Here is a 16,451-nt window from a genome sequence, read left to right as displayed (position 1 = left end):
TGGGAAGGTAACTCATGACACTTATGTGATGCTACTGTTATTTTTATTTATATCTCACTTCAAAAGTACATTTTTTAATAATAGTTTTTTATACTATAAATTTTTTTTATTCTAACATCTCATTTTTATCATTTCTCTCAAAATGTAAACTTTTTAATATTTGATATTTAGTTTAGTTTTTTGATATCATTAAATTTGTTTTCCTAACTCTATGAATCATACCATCAAATAAATAAATCAATATAGTTACGTTGAAAATTAAAATAAAACAAATAAATTTAATAAGAAACCGGACGGAAACAAACAAACAAAAAATTTAAAAGTCCAGAACAAAAATATTAATGTATTAAGTAGTTAAAAAGTTTGGTGCGTATAAATTGACATTGTTTTGTCATACTTTCAAAAATGTATTTACACATATTTACCATATACAAATAAGTAATGGTATTAATTGTGACTTAATGTTAATTATATACAGTTTTTAAATAAAATTCGTAAAAAAATTAACTGCATTTTCTCAGTAAATATTTAATATAAATTTGAATATTTCAATACATCAAAAAATAAATTCAATATGAATAGAACATTAATTATATTTTAATCATAGATGGTTATATTGTGGTGTATATAATAAATGCAGCTTAGATACAATAATATAATATATTTTTGTTGTCACTGTCTAAAATTTTTTTCAACATGAAGAAAATAAGAAGAAAAAATTTGGGTGATTGAATGAGACTGATGGGATGGGCCATGGTCTTAGGTGTCATGGGTGTCCACGTTTCATTTTACATTAATTATTTATTTATTTGTGATTTAACCCTAAAATATTGAAACTTACTTTTTTCATCTAATGGCTACATTTTACTTCAAGTTTATTTAAAATTAATATTGATTGCTAATATTTTATATAGTGAAAAATTTAATCATTTTTATGATTTTATTACTTTTTAAACAGTTAAGGGAGTCTAACTTTTATTTTATTAGATAAGCTCTATTCAATACTAAAATTTGATTTAATTACAACAATGTAATGAAATGTTTTATTATTATTCAACAACAAATTCTTATGATAATTATTGACTGGACCGTTGCCTGAAATGAATATGACAATTTTCATTAAGTTTTGAGGTTTATCATAAAACGTTTAATGGCGCATCTTGAAAAAAAAAATCCTTCGTTAAACTGCTTTTTTAATTATTAATTATGAGCGTCTATTAGTAGGTTCGATATAGATTTCAATAATTAAATCAATGTAAAATAGATTTTCTTTAAATTATACTAAATACATAACATAAATAATTGAATTAATTATTGTATAATTTGTAATATTTAAAAATACTTAAAAATAATAGGAGAGCAAGCAAATAATAACTCAAACAATTTAAATGATTTGAAACAAGACAAGTCTAGTTTATTTGAATTTGATCTGACTTAAAAGATAGCACACAGTGTAGTTAGTTCACTTAATTTAGTCTTATAATACTTTAAGTAGTTTAATTAAATCTAATTCATTTAAATTGTAGTGTATTTAATGTAATTTATTTTACTTATTATATATTTTATTTTATTTCTATCTAAACTATTTTTAAAGTTCAATTTAATTATATAGTAATTCAACTAATTTTTTGTCACTTTTATAAACAATAGAAAATATTGTTTACACACTAATAATATAAAGAGTATTTATAGATATATGTTTTATATGACCAGATTCATCACCGGGGGCTAATGTATCTTTATGTAACTAAGAATCGTTGTATTTATTAACGTCAAAGCCAGATAAAAACTGTAATGTTGATGTCATTTGTAATTTTCAATTCATCCTAATTACTTTTTACCCTTTCTTTCAGACTTTGTAGTGAAAGAAAGAATTACAACTATATTAAACTGAAGTCCTTTTCATGCCAGCATTTAAATCCAAAACTGGAAATAGAAGGGTACATCTTTGTTTGGTGTTTCTCAATTAAAGGAATAATTCACTTTTTTTTATGTGTTTAATAACAAAATGCATCTTTTAAAAAAAAATGATATATATATATATATATATATATATATATATTTATTTAAATTATGCGGTCTAAAAATTTAGTAAGATTTTGAGCTGACTCATGCGATCTTAGAAAGTACAAACAAAAATGTTATGCAGTAGCAGGGATTAGTTATTAGGTTAAATTATTCAATTGGTACCAAATTTTGTATGAAAATTTGAAATTGGTCCCTCAATTTGAAAAAGTGTTAAATAGGTCCCTAATTTTGATAAGTTGTCTCAATGAAGCCCCTTCCGTTAAAATGGCAGAAACGGCGTTAAGAGCACAGTGACGTGGAAATGGTAGACGGAACTGAACAGTGAAGTGGCATATTAAATGTGGTACACATGGAATTTTGAAATGCTTTAATAAATAAATATTTTGTGAAGACTGTGTGGAAAGTTATTAAATGCTGTAATAAATAAATTTTTTACAAAAATGCTGTGATTAAATGTTGTAATTAAGCTGTAATAAAACAGAAAGGGCATTGGCGAAATTGGGGCTTCAGGGTTCGTCTAGGGTTTTCCTGTTCAATCATCTCAACAACAAAACCCACAACCACTGCCTTCTGCTCAATCATCTCAACAACACCTACCATCATCTCAACTACCAAACACAACACTACTGTCCTCTGCACAATCATCTGTCCAACCAAATAGACCATCACAAGCACCACGTCATACAGCACCCATCAGGCCCAAGCTCAATGCAAGGAGGGGACGCATATGGAAATCATGACATGGATCAAGATTTGATGTAGTTTTTTTGTTTTGAACTCCTTCTTTGAACGATATTTGTAAACACTTAAAAGCAGCTGCTGTTTTTGTTTTGTGGATCATCAAATCCATTTATGAACCATTTATTTTGTGCTGTAACAGGGTTACATGGTGGACCATATTTATTTTGTGATGTTGAATGTTTAAGTATGGAGCACTACATGTTTATCAATATAACCAGGTGTCATTATTTGTTTATCAAGATTAAGTGTTCAACCTTATTTCTCTTCTCCTTATTTTGTTACTTATAAATTTATAAAAGAGGTGCGAATAATGAAACTAGAAGTTCGGAAACTTTTCATTCATAATAAAACATTACAATAATAACACAAACCAAGTACCTGAACTAAAAAAAGACTCATGCTTTTGTAACCAACACATACACTACAATGATATTCAATACACACAAAACACCAACTACCATTGTCAACATAGTTAGCCTAATTTCAATTGACTTCATACATTTCTCCATTTCTTCTGCCACCACAGACCTCACTGCAGCAGTCTTTTCTGCATTCTTATTCCCACCACAACCCATTTCTTCAACATTCTTTATACTCAGCTTCCCATCACAACCCATTTCTTCAATTTTCAGCTTCCCACCACCCATTTCTTCAATTTTTTGACTGCTCCAACCCTTTTCCTCAATCTCATTATCAATAAACCATTTGAAATAATTGCACCCACCAAATTGATCACTTCCACTTTGTTCCAAATTCACAAAATAATGTTAGCTTCAATAAACAAACGTCAAACCATCAACTTCTTCATAGCAAAGTTTCCATGTAACTCACCTTATACTTAGGGCAGCCCCAAAATTTTTTGCCCTTATTCTTCAATGTTCTTGCAGTTCTCAATGCTGCTTTCTCTCCACAATAACACATCACTGACACGCCCAAATTTATAGACCCACTTCCACCACAAAAGGACGCACTTGGGTTTTGATTTCTCCCAACATTGCAGAATGAACACTGTCCACAAGACATTTCTCCCAGACGCAGCAAGATGAACACTGGGGTTTATGGATGATTCATTGCACTTATATATAGTAATTCTGAACTGTTTTTCAATGCATTTAAATATAAATGACACGTTTCAGTCTGCCATTTCAATGTCACTCTGCTCTTAACGCCGTTTCTGCCATTTTAACGGAAGGGGCTTCATTAAGACAACTTATCAAAATTAGGGACCTATTTAACACTTTTTCAAATTGAAAGACCAAATTCAAATTTTCATACGAAATTTGGGACCAATTAAATAATTTATCCTAGTAATTAATGTTGAATTAAGGAAAATCAATTATTAGACAGAGTTATATTATTTTAAAACTTCCATCCTTTTTGGGTTCTATGTTTTTTTTTTTAAGAAAAACGGATTTTTAATAAAAAAAAAAAAAAAAAAGCGTTGGTGAGTGTTGAGTGCCCCCATAGTGGATGCTGTTATAACACTGGCCTCTCACTCGCCACTTATCAGTAACTGAGTTCTCACTTCCCACTGTCTGAAATGGGCAAGCAAGTTTTGAAATTGACTCTTCCCCAATTATCTTTCTCCGTCCTTTTCTTCTTCATTTTCTTTTCCTCTGTTTGCTCCGATCAACCCTCCAAAACTTTCATCTTCCGTGTGGATTCTCACTCCAAGCCATCGGTGTTTACCACCCACTACCACTGGTACACCTCCGAGTTCGCCCAACAAGACACCATCCTCCACGTATACGACACCGTTTTTCACGGCTTCTCCGCCTTTCTCACGCCCCAACAGGTAGCCTCCATAAGCACCCACCCTTCCGTCCTCGCTGTCTTCGAAGACCGTCGCCGCCACCTCCACACCACGCGCTCGCCGCAGTTCCTCGGCCTCCGCAACCAGCGAGGCCTCTGGTCCGAATCCGACTATGGCTCTGACGTCATCATCGGGGTCTTTGATACCGGCGTCTGGCCGGAGCACCGCAGCTTTTCTGATTTAAACCTCGGCCCCATTCCCCGTCGCTGGAAAGGCGCATGCGAAACCGGCGCCAGATTCTCTCCCAAAAACTGCAACCGTAAGCTCATCGGTGCCAGATTCTTCTCCAAGGGTCACGAAGCTGGCGCGGCTTCCGGTCCTCTCAATCCAATCAACGACACTGTTGAATTCCGTTCCCCTCGCGACGCGGATGGCCATGGCACCCACACCGCTTCAACCGCTGCGGGCCGCTACGCCTTCCAAGCTAACATGTCAGGGTACGCTTCGGGGATCGCTAAGGGAGTGGCTCCGAAAGCGCGATTGGCGGTCTACAAAGTTTGCTGGAAAAACGCTGGCTGCTTCGATTCTGACATCCTCGCTGCATTCGACAACGCCGTCGCTGACGGCGTCGATGTCATTTCGATATCCATAGGCGGTGGTGACGGTATTGCCTCCCCTTATTACCTCGATCCTATCGCAATTGGGTCCTACGGTGCGGTTTCTAGAGGAGTGTTCGTGTCTTCTTCCGCCGGCAACGATGGGCCAAGCGGAATGTCAGTGACCAACCTCGCTCCGTGGTTAACAACAGTGGGAGCAGGCACCATTGACCGTGACTTCCCGGCACAGGTGATTCTAGGCAACGGGAGGAAGCTCTCTGGCGTGTCGCTCTACTCCGGAGCTGCGTTGAGTGGGAAAATGTATCAACTGGTTTACCCTGGGAAATCAGGGATTCTCGGGGACTCCCTTTGCATGGAGAATTCCTTGGATCCGAACCTGGTGAAGGGTAAAATAGTAGTATGCGACAGAGGAAGTAGCCCAAGGGTTGCGAAAGGGTTGGTGGTGAAGAAAGCCGGCGGCGTGGGAATGATTCTGGCGAACGGAATCTCCAACGGCGAAGGACTGGTGGGAGATGCTCATCTTCTTCCTGCATGTGCTGTTGGCGCCAACGAAGGAGATGCAATCAAGAAATACATCTCAACTTCAGCAAACCCAACGGCCACGCTTGATTTCAAAGGCACCATTCTTGGAATCAAACCGGCACCGGTCATTGCTTCTTTCTCGGCCAGAGGACCCAACGGTTTGAACCCTCAGCTACTTAAACCGGATTTGATTGCTCCCGGTGTCAACATCATCGCGGCTTGGACTGACGCTGTTGGCCCGACCGGTTTAGATTCGGATACGAGGAGAACGGAGTTCAACATCTTGTCTGGCACTTCCATGGCTTGCCCTCACGTGAGTGGCGCAGCAGCTTTGCTCAAATCCGCGCACCCTGATTGGAGCCCCGCCGCCATTAGGTCCGCCTTGATGACCACCGCCACCGTCCTCGATAACCGCAACCAGGTCATGACCGACGAAGCCACCGGGAACAGTTCAACTCCTTATGATTTCGGCGCTGGTCATCTTAACCTTGGACGAGCCTTGGATCCTGGGTTGGTCTATGATATCACCAACAATGATTATGTTAATTTCCTTTGTGGTATTGGTTACGGACCCAAGGTTATTCAGGTGATTACTCGCACACCGGCGACTTGTCCGGTGAGAAAACCATCACCGGAGAATCTGAATTACCCTTCCTTTGTTGCCATGTTTCCGGTTTCGTCCAAGGGAGTGGCGTCCAAGACGTTCATTCGAACCGTGACCAACGTGGGGTCCGCCAACGCTGTTTACCGCGTGAGCGTGGAGGCTCCGGCGAGTGGTGTGACCGTGACGGTGAAGCCATCGCGACTGGTGTTCTCTGAGGCGGTGAAGAAGCGGAGCTATGTGGTGACGGTTGCGGGGGATACCCGGAATCTAAAGATGGGTCAATCTGGGGCGGTTTTCGGGTCGCTGACGTGGACGGATGGGAAGCACGTGGTTCGGAGCCCCATTGTCGTTACTCAAATAGAACCGTTATAAAGTTTGATCATGTGGTTTTGATCGATGCGGCGCGTGACTGGTGATGAAGTGAGTGGCACCTCTCTAAATTGCCACAGCTAATATAAGACAATAGTCAAATACTTTGTATTTCTTTTTCTTTTTAATTATTAATTTAGAAATGTGTTTGGTTGAAGTGACAAGCAGAAGTTGCAAACCTTTGTTGTACTTTTTATTTATTCACTTTTTCTTTTTTTGAATTTAATTAAACTTCACCTTGTATTTTTAGTCTTTAGGAGTCTATCTTTTATACTTTATAAAATCATAGGATGAAATAAATTTTTTTTTATAATATTTATATTAAATTATTTTATTTCAATATAAATAAATTAGTTATTATTATTATTATTCTAATCTTAAAATTTGAGGTTTCTGCTGCAAATATTACATTACCCTAAATAGTGCATTAATTAGGAGAGAGCCTTCAGGTTCCTTTGACTAATATGAAGGACTTCTATCACCTTCACTCTCCTATCTGTTTCCATTATTCCATCTACATGTTAGTCTTATTTGGTGTCAATCTTAATTTTAGGAATTAGGAAGCATGTGCTAAAAGGGAAAAAAAAATCATCTGATTCTTATATTTCTTTTATTATTTATACTTTGGATATATCTTATCTTCGTCTCTTTTTTCAAAACCACAACAATGAAATAAATGATAATGGAAAAAGAATGGAGAGAGAGAATCTTAACTAAATATAACTTTTTTTATTGGAAATACTTAATTATTGTAATCTTAATATATAGTAAAAAAAAGACACTTAAAAGCTAAAAACCTATCCATGAACATTTTCACATAAATTATATTGCGTCAGCAATGTAATGTGATATTGAATAAGATAATTAGTTTTTTTTTTTTTTTATAGTATAATGATTTTCACTTAAAAGATAAAATACGCAAATCTTTGTACTAGTAGAATATGACAATTGAACTCTTGATTATTTAATTAGTGCCATATATAATCTTATAAAAGAAAGCGAACAGATATACAAGAGTGTCAATAGCCTCACCATATAGTATTCTTTTAAGGACATTTATAACTATTATTGTAAAGTTCGTTTGTTACACAAAATATTTAATGTGTATGGAAACACATAAAATCTCGTCAAAGTAATAAAAGAAGCACTAAAATTGATGCCATAAGATAAAATGAAGAAAAAAACTTTAATGAAAAGTGTTGGGAAACACAAATAGAAACAGTTACATGTGCCTGTAGTCAAAGTTGCATTTAATACCCTTGGTTGAAGTTATGCATGTGAGAAAAAAAAAAAAACCCAAGTGAGAGTGATTACTAATTGGATTGGGCCAATTGGGCTATGGAACGCACAGGCCCAGTTAAAGGGATTGCCGCGTGTGGAATCCGGATTGTTCGCAGTTCATTCTTGATTTCTTAAACAGAAAGTAAGTATAATCGTTTAGCAACCGCGGTTGTTACACGTAATCCCCACCGCCACGTGTTTCCTTTTCCGCGGCATGTCGGTTTTGTTTTGCCTATAAATTTTATATATTTGTGTTATTTGATGTTCCACTTAATCTTAATCTATCCAACGAAGTAATCGGTAGGTATATATACAGTTATTCATATTTGTCTTCCATCTTCCATCGTTCTTCACTTCAAGTCATGTTTCAACAAAATTCATTCTACCCACAAGTCGATTCCACAAATCCAGACGCTGATTCTCCCTTTTCCCACCATTCATCGTCATCTTCTTCCATTTATCCTTCAGTAGAAACAGAGAATCTCATTAGAGAAGAGCCAAACGCGACAGAAGCCATGGAAAACGTTCTCGTCACGGTTCCGGGTGCGATTCTGCATCTCATAGAAAAGGAGTCAAGCGTGCACCTCGCTTCGGGGAACCTCACCATATCCAGCCTCGGAGAAGGGGACAAAGTGGTGGCTGTTCTCGCTCGCGTCGGCGATAAGGTTCAGTGGCCGTTGGCCAAGGACGTGGCGGCGGTGAAGCTGGACGAGTCGCACTACTTCTTCACGCTGCAAGTTCCACAGAAACAGGCGGAGAACGGATTTGAGGTGCTGAATTATGGGTTGACGGTGGCGGCGAAGGGGCAAGAGAAGGTGCTGAGGGAACTGGACGGGGTTCTGGAGAAGTATAGCTTTCTGTCGAAGGAGAAAGTGAAGGGTGTGAGTGGATGGGAGGTGTTGGATGGTTCAGTCACAACAGAGACATCACCTGAAGAATTAAAATCAGAGGAGAAGAGGGAAGTGATCGAAGAGCGTTCTGGTGCTTATTGGACGACGTTGGCGCCAAACGTGGAGGATTACAGTGGGCGTTTTGCGAGGTGGATTGCTGCCGGGTCGGGTCATGTTATCAGGGGGATTTTGTGGGCTGGGGATGTTACTGTGGAGAGGTTGAAGTGGGGGAATGATTTCATGAAGAAGAGATTGGAGCCTGGTTCCCAGTCCCAGATTAGTCCTCAGGCATTGGAGAATATGAAAAGGGTGAAGAAGTTGACCAAGATGTCAGAGAAAGTAGCCACCGGTGTCCTCTCTGGGGTTGTCAAAGTGTCGGGATTCTTCACAAGCTCTGTAGTCAACTCCAAACCCGGAAAGAAGTTCTTTAGTCTTCTTCCTGGAGAAATCGTCCTTGCTACCATGGATGGATTCAGTAAGTTATATTATTTTATTATAGCTGTTTTGGGGATTTGGCATAGTCTTTTGTTTATATGTTTTTGGCTGTGTAATGTGCAGATAAGGTGGTGGATGCTGTAGAAGTAGCTGGGAGGAATGTTATGTCCACTTCGTCATCTGTGACCACTGAACTCGTTTCACATAGGTAAGTTCATTTCTTAAGATAAGACGTTTGCATGAAATCATACCCTTTTTGTTTAACGATTGACATGGCTTTTCTCTGTATTGCCTTTTTGGTTGTGATAGGTATGGAGAGCAAGCAGCCCAGGTTGCTAATGAAGGCCTTGACGCCGCAGGGCATGCAATTGGGACAGCTTGGGCAGTGTTCAAACTTAGGAAGGCACTCAACCCCAAGAGTGTGATCAAGCCAACAACACTAGCCAAAGCTGCTGCTGAAGCAAATTCTGTCAAACTGAAGGCTAAGAAATGAGTAATGTTATGGCAGCAAAAGAATTAGGACACCCTTTATATATACACTAGTTTGTCTTGTCTGTTTGTTCGTGTATTTTTCATTTTTATCGATCTTCAGAGTGGTTACTATTTATGGCTAATGTAGATGTTCGGGAAAAGAACCTGTGTTTGTTCCTCTTTTTCTTTCATTCAGGGTACTGTTTTTTTTTTTTATTGAACAAAGTAGATACACATCATTTGCTTATACACTGGTATCTGTGAAGAACTGGTTTTCACTTAATAAGTAGTTCTAAATGGCTTGTAAGTCTTGAGGTCCAAAACCACACCGGCTATGGAACCAATGGCAGCTACTAATGAAATGATGAGGCAACTAACGCTAAGTAACTGAAGTCCAATCCATCGACTGGTCCATCGTCCAATCTTCTTTTGCGAAATATACATGTCGATAGGGAAATAAACTGTTAATGGCCAGAACCCAAAAGCTCCGAGCAGTCCAACTACGTCATTGAAAAAGGGCATGAGCATGGCCATGAGGGTCGTCAACAACACAAAAATGCTTCTCCATACTAAGCGGAAGAAGTTGAGTTGGTACACCCCATAGAAGGGAACCGCTATGTCATATTCTCCCGTCACAAAACTGCTCTTTGGCCATTTACGTGCACTCCATTTTTCCACAAATGCAAATAAGGGCTGGGAAAAAACCTGGAATAATGATACATACATACACTTCAGAAATGGTTGTAAAGCTCTGTTCAGTTTTCTTAAAATTCACGACGGTATATGATAGAATACCTGGTATGCCCCAATTAGGTGCACAACAATTGCAAGGTTGGCAATGTCCAGAAGCCAATAAGGGTCATAAAACCCAAAACCAGTTAAGAGATTTCCGGGTGCATTGTCTCCGAAGGCTGCATAACCCATGCATCCACAGAGTAAATAGAACACTGTGGTAACTGCGATGCTCAAAGCCGTGGCTTTTCTCATGGTCTTGTGCTCTGCAGGAGGAGATTTTATGGTGTCCTGCAACAAAGCCAAATGCTTTCTTAATTTCTCAAGTAGAATACGCATTATCGTAATAGGTCATATCATATCCGAGTTACCTGAATTTCGATGAGGATAATGGAAAAAGAGTATGCAAAGGCCATTGCCCCCAGAGCTTGTAAACTCCTCCATATTTTCTGCGTGGCAGTTACTGTTCCAGCTTGTGTCACAGTGCCAATGCTAATCCCCAACATGCTTCCCTTAAAAGTTTTATTTTCTACAACGTAAAAAACAAACTTAGAAGTTGCACAGACAAGTAAACAATGGTTCAATGCTGACATAAAAGATATATCTGCTTGCACCTGCTACTTTTGCCACGCCAAGACTCAATCCAACTGAAGAATACGTGAAGGACATAATAGCTGCAACTATGGATAGCCACCACACCTGATCAAAGTCTGGGATTTGGGAAAAAATCACTTCTGCTATTCCAAATGTTATCATATACCCATTGCTTGACATGTGACAGGGATCTTTTCCATGACTGTTATGGTAACAATTCGACCTTTTTATGGCCCTGAGAAAACACAAACATAGTTATTCAAGAAAAGGTCAATTTTTAAGGGGGGTGGAAGCATCACTAGCTTAATCAGGTAATATATCCAAGTTCAACTATATTTAATACATTTTAAGTATAGAGCAAGAGGGAATATATAACTAAAGTCACTAATGTTTGAATTGAACTCACATCATACTGACAGATGCTGCAATGGTATACCCTACTGCAATTCCAAACAGATTGACATACTGAATCAGGCCACATAACTTGACCTTTTTACCTCCTGAAACTCAAAAAAAGTGGTATGAATATGACAGTTTCATGATAACAACACATTGGTTTCTTTTGGTTACATTACATATATAGTAACATAATGTTCTTAATCCTCGTACCCAAGATGGACTTTACTGCCTCCATGTAGGTGTAATTTCTCTGTCCTGTAACAGAATCACCCGTCCTATAACACTGTGTTAGTAAGGTGGAAGTGTAGAGATTGACCAAAGCAAAGAGAAACATGACAACAGGTCCAGCAACCCAACCAAGCTGAGCTACTGCCCATGCAAGAGAAAGGACTCCAGACCCTATCACAGCAGTGATGATATGAGCAGTTGCGGTCCAAAATGTTCCTGCAATCACAGATAAAAAGTTAACAATATAGTTAATGAATAGGGACATACATAAAATATTGTCGAAAACTCTTAAACTACAACAGCATTTGATACGAAGTTAAAGTATAGTGAACCTGTTCTCTTCAAACGACCATCATCATCGAAGCATTTGGAATAGTTAGGCTGAATATTCACAGCAACAGTCTCCGTTTGAGTATTTTGTAAGTAGTGCTTCACATCTTGCCTCTCTTCTATCTGTAGTAAACCAGTGAACATCAACAATGAATGAACGTAAATAATTGTAAACGAATACATATACAAAAGTAGCAGAAGCGTATGATATTCAAACATATAGTTCCTACAATTCCTTGGTGCATTCTGGTGGGTAGTGTTCTACTTCTTGGCAACATGTGAAGGTAATAGTGAGGGAGGGAAAAGTAAGAAGAAGGTGAATGAAAGGGAAGGGATGGTTCTAAATGATGAAAATGAATGTGGTTTTATAGGAAAAGACTGTGCCTATGTACAGTCAACTCGTACTACACGTTTCCATTGATAGTTATGTGTATAACATTTCCACTGATGGTAGTTTTCTTCATCCTAACACAGCTAATAGCTTTATACAATAAGTAGGTCCATATTCATGATGACGATTGCTTTCAACTTTCTGATATCACCAACATTACGTATCCATTTCACAACCATCCACAACGCTTTCAGCAAACTATGTTATCATTTCTTCTTATAAGCTGCCTCGACACACTAATAGTAGAACCCAGTTCTACCTCCTATTACTATTATTACTTACTATTATCATTAGATCACGACTTAAAGCTCAAGAACATTTGTTTATTATTTTAAGAGAAGCTTTAAGAGTAATGATATCGTGCGTTGTACTGCCATAAATGTGGAATAGAAAAAACAAGGATAAAACCGAAGAGGGTATGGAATGGAAGAGAGAGTATTTTCTGATCTTTGTTAGTGACTTGATGTAAATTTTAGTGCATGTACGACCATATGGTCGGAGGAAGAAAAGTTTGAATTATGAGTGTAGCACGAAGAAGGTGGTCAATGTGATTATTTGTCACCATCATGAAAATATTGCATTTCTAAAGTAATGATTTTAAAGTCCAGGATGATAATGTGGTTTAATCCGCTCTACGTTTAGTTATAAAACAAGTAAGGCCGGGACACGACCTGTATAAGAAATATGGGTTAATTTTTTTCTTTTTCGCATAATATTTAACTTGTGATTTGCATAAAATTGTAATAACTTTATTTTTATTTAATTAAATTAGTAAAAATAATAATTTTTACGATCCATTTATTATTAAAGTAAGTATTATTTATAACTTTTTTCATTTGAATGAACTAGAGAAAAATCATAGGTGGACAAATTAGTTATACGGGATGGAACTATGACAAACGGGCTCAAATACTCAGTCCATCCTGTATATTTTTCTGCGAGTTACGGGTCAACCTCCAAAGTCTTCTCTGCACTGTGAGATGTGAAACTTTCAACACACCTCCTCGCACCATCTATTTAAATTTAATAAGTCATATTAAGAAGTGAATTTTAATCTATTTTGATTATACAAAACTCTTTCGTAAGATTGCAATTACTTATATATATATATATATATATATATATATATATATATATATATATATATATATATATATATATATATATATATTAGACTTATTTCTAATGTGAGATTTTCAACACATCTCCTCACGTTCAAACATATACATCTCATGGAATTTACATATTAATGGATGGTCCAATAACGACTTGATAAATAATGGAATAATAAACCCAACGAACAATAAATTTTACTATGATAGACTTTAACTTATGATTCTAATACTATAAACTTTAAGTTTAACTCAAACTTTCAAACCGATTTGTATAGTGAAGTTTATATTTATTTATATATTATAAATTGATTTTATCTCTGGTTAATAAATTTGGGTCTAAATTATGTTGGGCAAGCCATGAAGATGTTGGTGGAGGGAGAGATAGATAAAGAGGGAAGCACAATGGTGAGATGTTGGAGGAAATAGTAATAAATGATTAGTTTGATGAAAATATGGGCCTGTAGGAAACTAAATGTTGTTGACCATCATCTCTACTACTCGAGTGTGTTCTGATTAACTCCAAAAATGTGATGCGGTTGTTGGATCATAGCGTGTTTGTGGGCTTACCACTCACCCAGTCCATTCATTGCCCACACCCAAAAATCTACTACTCTCATATTATCACCCATACCATTTTATTTTTCTTCTTTCAAACTAAAATTTAAGTTTCATCATCAACAATTAATTTACTTCAGTTATTGCTATAATTATGCCAGTGAATAGTATGTATACTGACAATGAATAAAACAATAGATCAAGCATCGAAATGTTTTTACCAGAAACGAAAGGTTTTTAGTCAATTAAATATGATAATTTTCTTGAAATAGACCAAAAAGAGCTCTTAAGTGTTAAATTTCTCAAACAAGAAGAAAGAAAAAAAAAAGTTTTTTTTTTTGAAACTTTTATATAAAAACAAAGTGATCTAAGAAAATTTAGCGACTAATATCACAGATATTTAAAATTATTTTAAGAAGATATATCTCGTGTGGTGTAAATGTTATATGAACGTACTATAAGTATGATTAAATTGACTGAAAAAATAGGAAAACATGTGACGGAGAAAATACAGGAATAGTTAAAAGAAGTCAAATTCTCTAATATACAAAATAAAATTCTGAAAAATAAATATAAAAAATCTATAAACATTTACTCTCAACTAAATCAAACTATTGAGCGAAGTAGTTGCAATAAATAAAATAGACAACAATAAAGAAGAGAATTCCGTAATATAAGAAATCAGAAAAGAATTGAATAAAACCTTTTCAATTTTAAAACCAGAACTAAAATATTTAAAGGTAAGAAGAGATAAACTTTATAAAAAATGAATGAAAAAATTCAACCAATATTGTTGAAAACATCTCTAGACGCGATTTAGAAGAAATAAAAGAAAATAATCAAAACAAAATAACCCAACATCATCAAAACACTAAACTTACTTACTATTCCAACTCTAATGATACTTTATTGGGTTAAATATGTTTTTGATTTTTCAAGTTTCAATGAATTTTGGAATTAGTTTCTCTTTGAAACTTTATACCAATTTAGTCATTCATTTTTAGAAATGCATGAATTTAGTCTTTTTTACCAAATTTTGTTAAGTTTATTTGATATTTTAAACGCATTTTATGATAATATTTGAGTTAACATTAAAGCAAAAATGTGTCAAACGGGGTAAACAATTCAAATACTATCATGAAATGCGTTTGGAATGTCAAAAACTTAATAAAATTTTGTTAAAATGACTAAATTTACGCATTTTTAAAGATGAAAGACTAAATTGGTCAAAGGTTTTGAAGATGAACTAATTCCAAATTTCACCGAAATTTGAGGGACTAAAAACATATTTAACCCTATTTTTTTTATAAAAGGTATTACATTTGTTGGTATAACATACCGAAACAAAAATTCAGCAAATTTCTTCATGCACCCCAATTTTTTTTCTAAACCCATATTTTTTTTTCTGCACCCCATTTGTTTTAAAATTTCAATTACATCCTTACGGTAATTATAGTTTCGAATTATACAATTTGTAATACAAAATTACAATTTCATATTATACAATTCAGAATTCGCATAGATTGTGAAATTTAAAATTTACATTATATGTTTTTCATCATTGATTTTTATCTTCTTCTTATACCTCATTATTATGATATTTCTATTCACCTCGGAATATTTTTTAGGGTGAAAGTGAAAAAAGATGATGGAATGGAGGTGGAGGTGGAGGTGAAGATGGAGATGGAAATGGAGGTGGAATAAAAAGATGGGGTGGAGGTGGAGGAAAATATGGAGGTGTTGTGGGAAAAGAGGAAGGAAGAAAAGAGGGCAAAATTAACTTTTAAACTTGTTTATGAATAAGTAAAGAAAAAACAGTGGTGCAGAAAGAAATTTCCAACATTGTCATGTTACATGATGAAAACTGTAATCAATATCAAGTTGGAGGTTACATATGTTGTTGGCGAGTGAGACAAATAAGTAGGGTTGAAGAAATTTGGTTTGACTCCACATTGTGTTTGTGATAATCTCATAAAGTTCAGATCCACGTTTATATTAATTGATTAATGTTGAAGAAGCCACCAAGGAACATGCTTAGGTAACGTCCATGTCTTAAACCCACCATTAATAATGTTCTGAATTGTGAATCACATGTTTTACATTCAAAATGTTTGGTCATTCCGATTTTATCTTGCCACATCAGAGTAAATCTAAGCACACCAAACTTCATTCAAATCTCCGATAACGAGTTGACTTATTACTGTAATTGCGTCATAATTTACACTGCCCTTCTTGTCTTCTAATTCATTACGTAAATCTGCAAACTTAAATAATAGATTTTAACTCTTTACACCTCAATCAATCCACTGTATCTGCATGTCTATCTTCATCAAAAATTCTTTTTTGTTTTTCTTTTCACAGTCAAACGGTTACATGTACCTTGTGCTGAATTTGAG

At 35.9% G+C, this 16,451-nt stretch overlaps 3 protein-coding genes across 3 annotated transcripts; 2 read left to right on the top strand and 1 right to left on the bottom strand.

Annotated features, from left to right (window-relative positions):
* Positions 1-4,269: 4,269 nt before the first annotated feature.
* LOC114169343 (subtilisin-like protease SBT1.6) lies at positions 4,270-6,883 on the top strand. Its single transcript, XM_028054459.2, has one exon. The coding sequence runs from the start codon at positions 4,310-4,312 to the stop codon at positions 6,635-6,637; it is 2,328 nt and encodes a 775-aa protein (XP_027910260.1). The 5' UTR covers positions 4,270-4,309; the 3' UTR covers positions 6,638-6,883.
* Positions 6,884-8,180: 1,297 nt separating this feature from the next.
* On the top strand, positions 8,181-9,958 carry LOC114169392 (protein EARLY-RESPONSIVE TO DEHYDRATION 7, chloroplastic-like). Its single transcript, XM_028054534.2, has 3 exons — positions 8,181-9,280; positions 9,364-9,448; positions 9,550-9,958. The coding sequence occupies exons 1-3, from the start codon at positions 8,278-8,280 to the stop codon at positions 9,731-9,733; spliced, it is 1,272 nt and encodes a 423-aa protein (XP_027910335.1). The 5' UTR covers positions 8,181-8,277; the 3' UTR covers positions 9,734-9,958.
* LOC114169391 (amino acid permease 4-like) lies at positions 9,842-12,472 on the bottom strand. The gene is made up of 8 exons (XM_028054533.2): positions 12,225-12,472; positions 11,997-12,117; positions 11,647-11,880; positions 11,444-11,537; positions 11,058-11,272; positions 10,815-10,972; positions 10,507-10,734; positions 9,842-10,416 (listed from the first exon to the last, which is right to left on the bottom strand). The coding sequence occupies exons 1-8, from the start codon at positions 12,270-12,272 to the stop codon at positions 9,991-9,993; spliced, it is 1,524 nt and encodes a 507-aa protein (XP_027910334.1). The 5' UTR covers positions 12,273-12,472; the 3' UTR covers positions 9,842-9,990.
* Positions 12,473-16,451: the final 3,979 nt, after the last annotated feature.

Source organism: Vigna unguiculata, chromosome 11 (genome assembly GCF_037176805.1).
Source record: "Vigna unguiculata cultivar grain cowpea cultivar isolate G323 ecotype 2 chromosome 11, ASM3717680v1, whole genome shotgun sequence".
NCBI lineage: Eukaryota > Viridiplantae > Streptophyta > Magnoliopsida > Fabales > Fabaceae > Vigna > Vigna unguiculata.
Note: the sequence above shows the minus strand (reverse complement) of the source record. Positions and strands in the feature narration are given on the sequence as shown.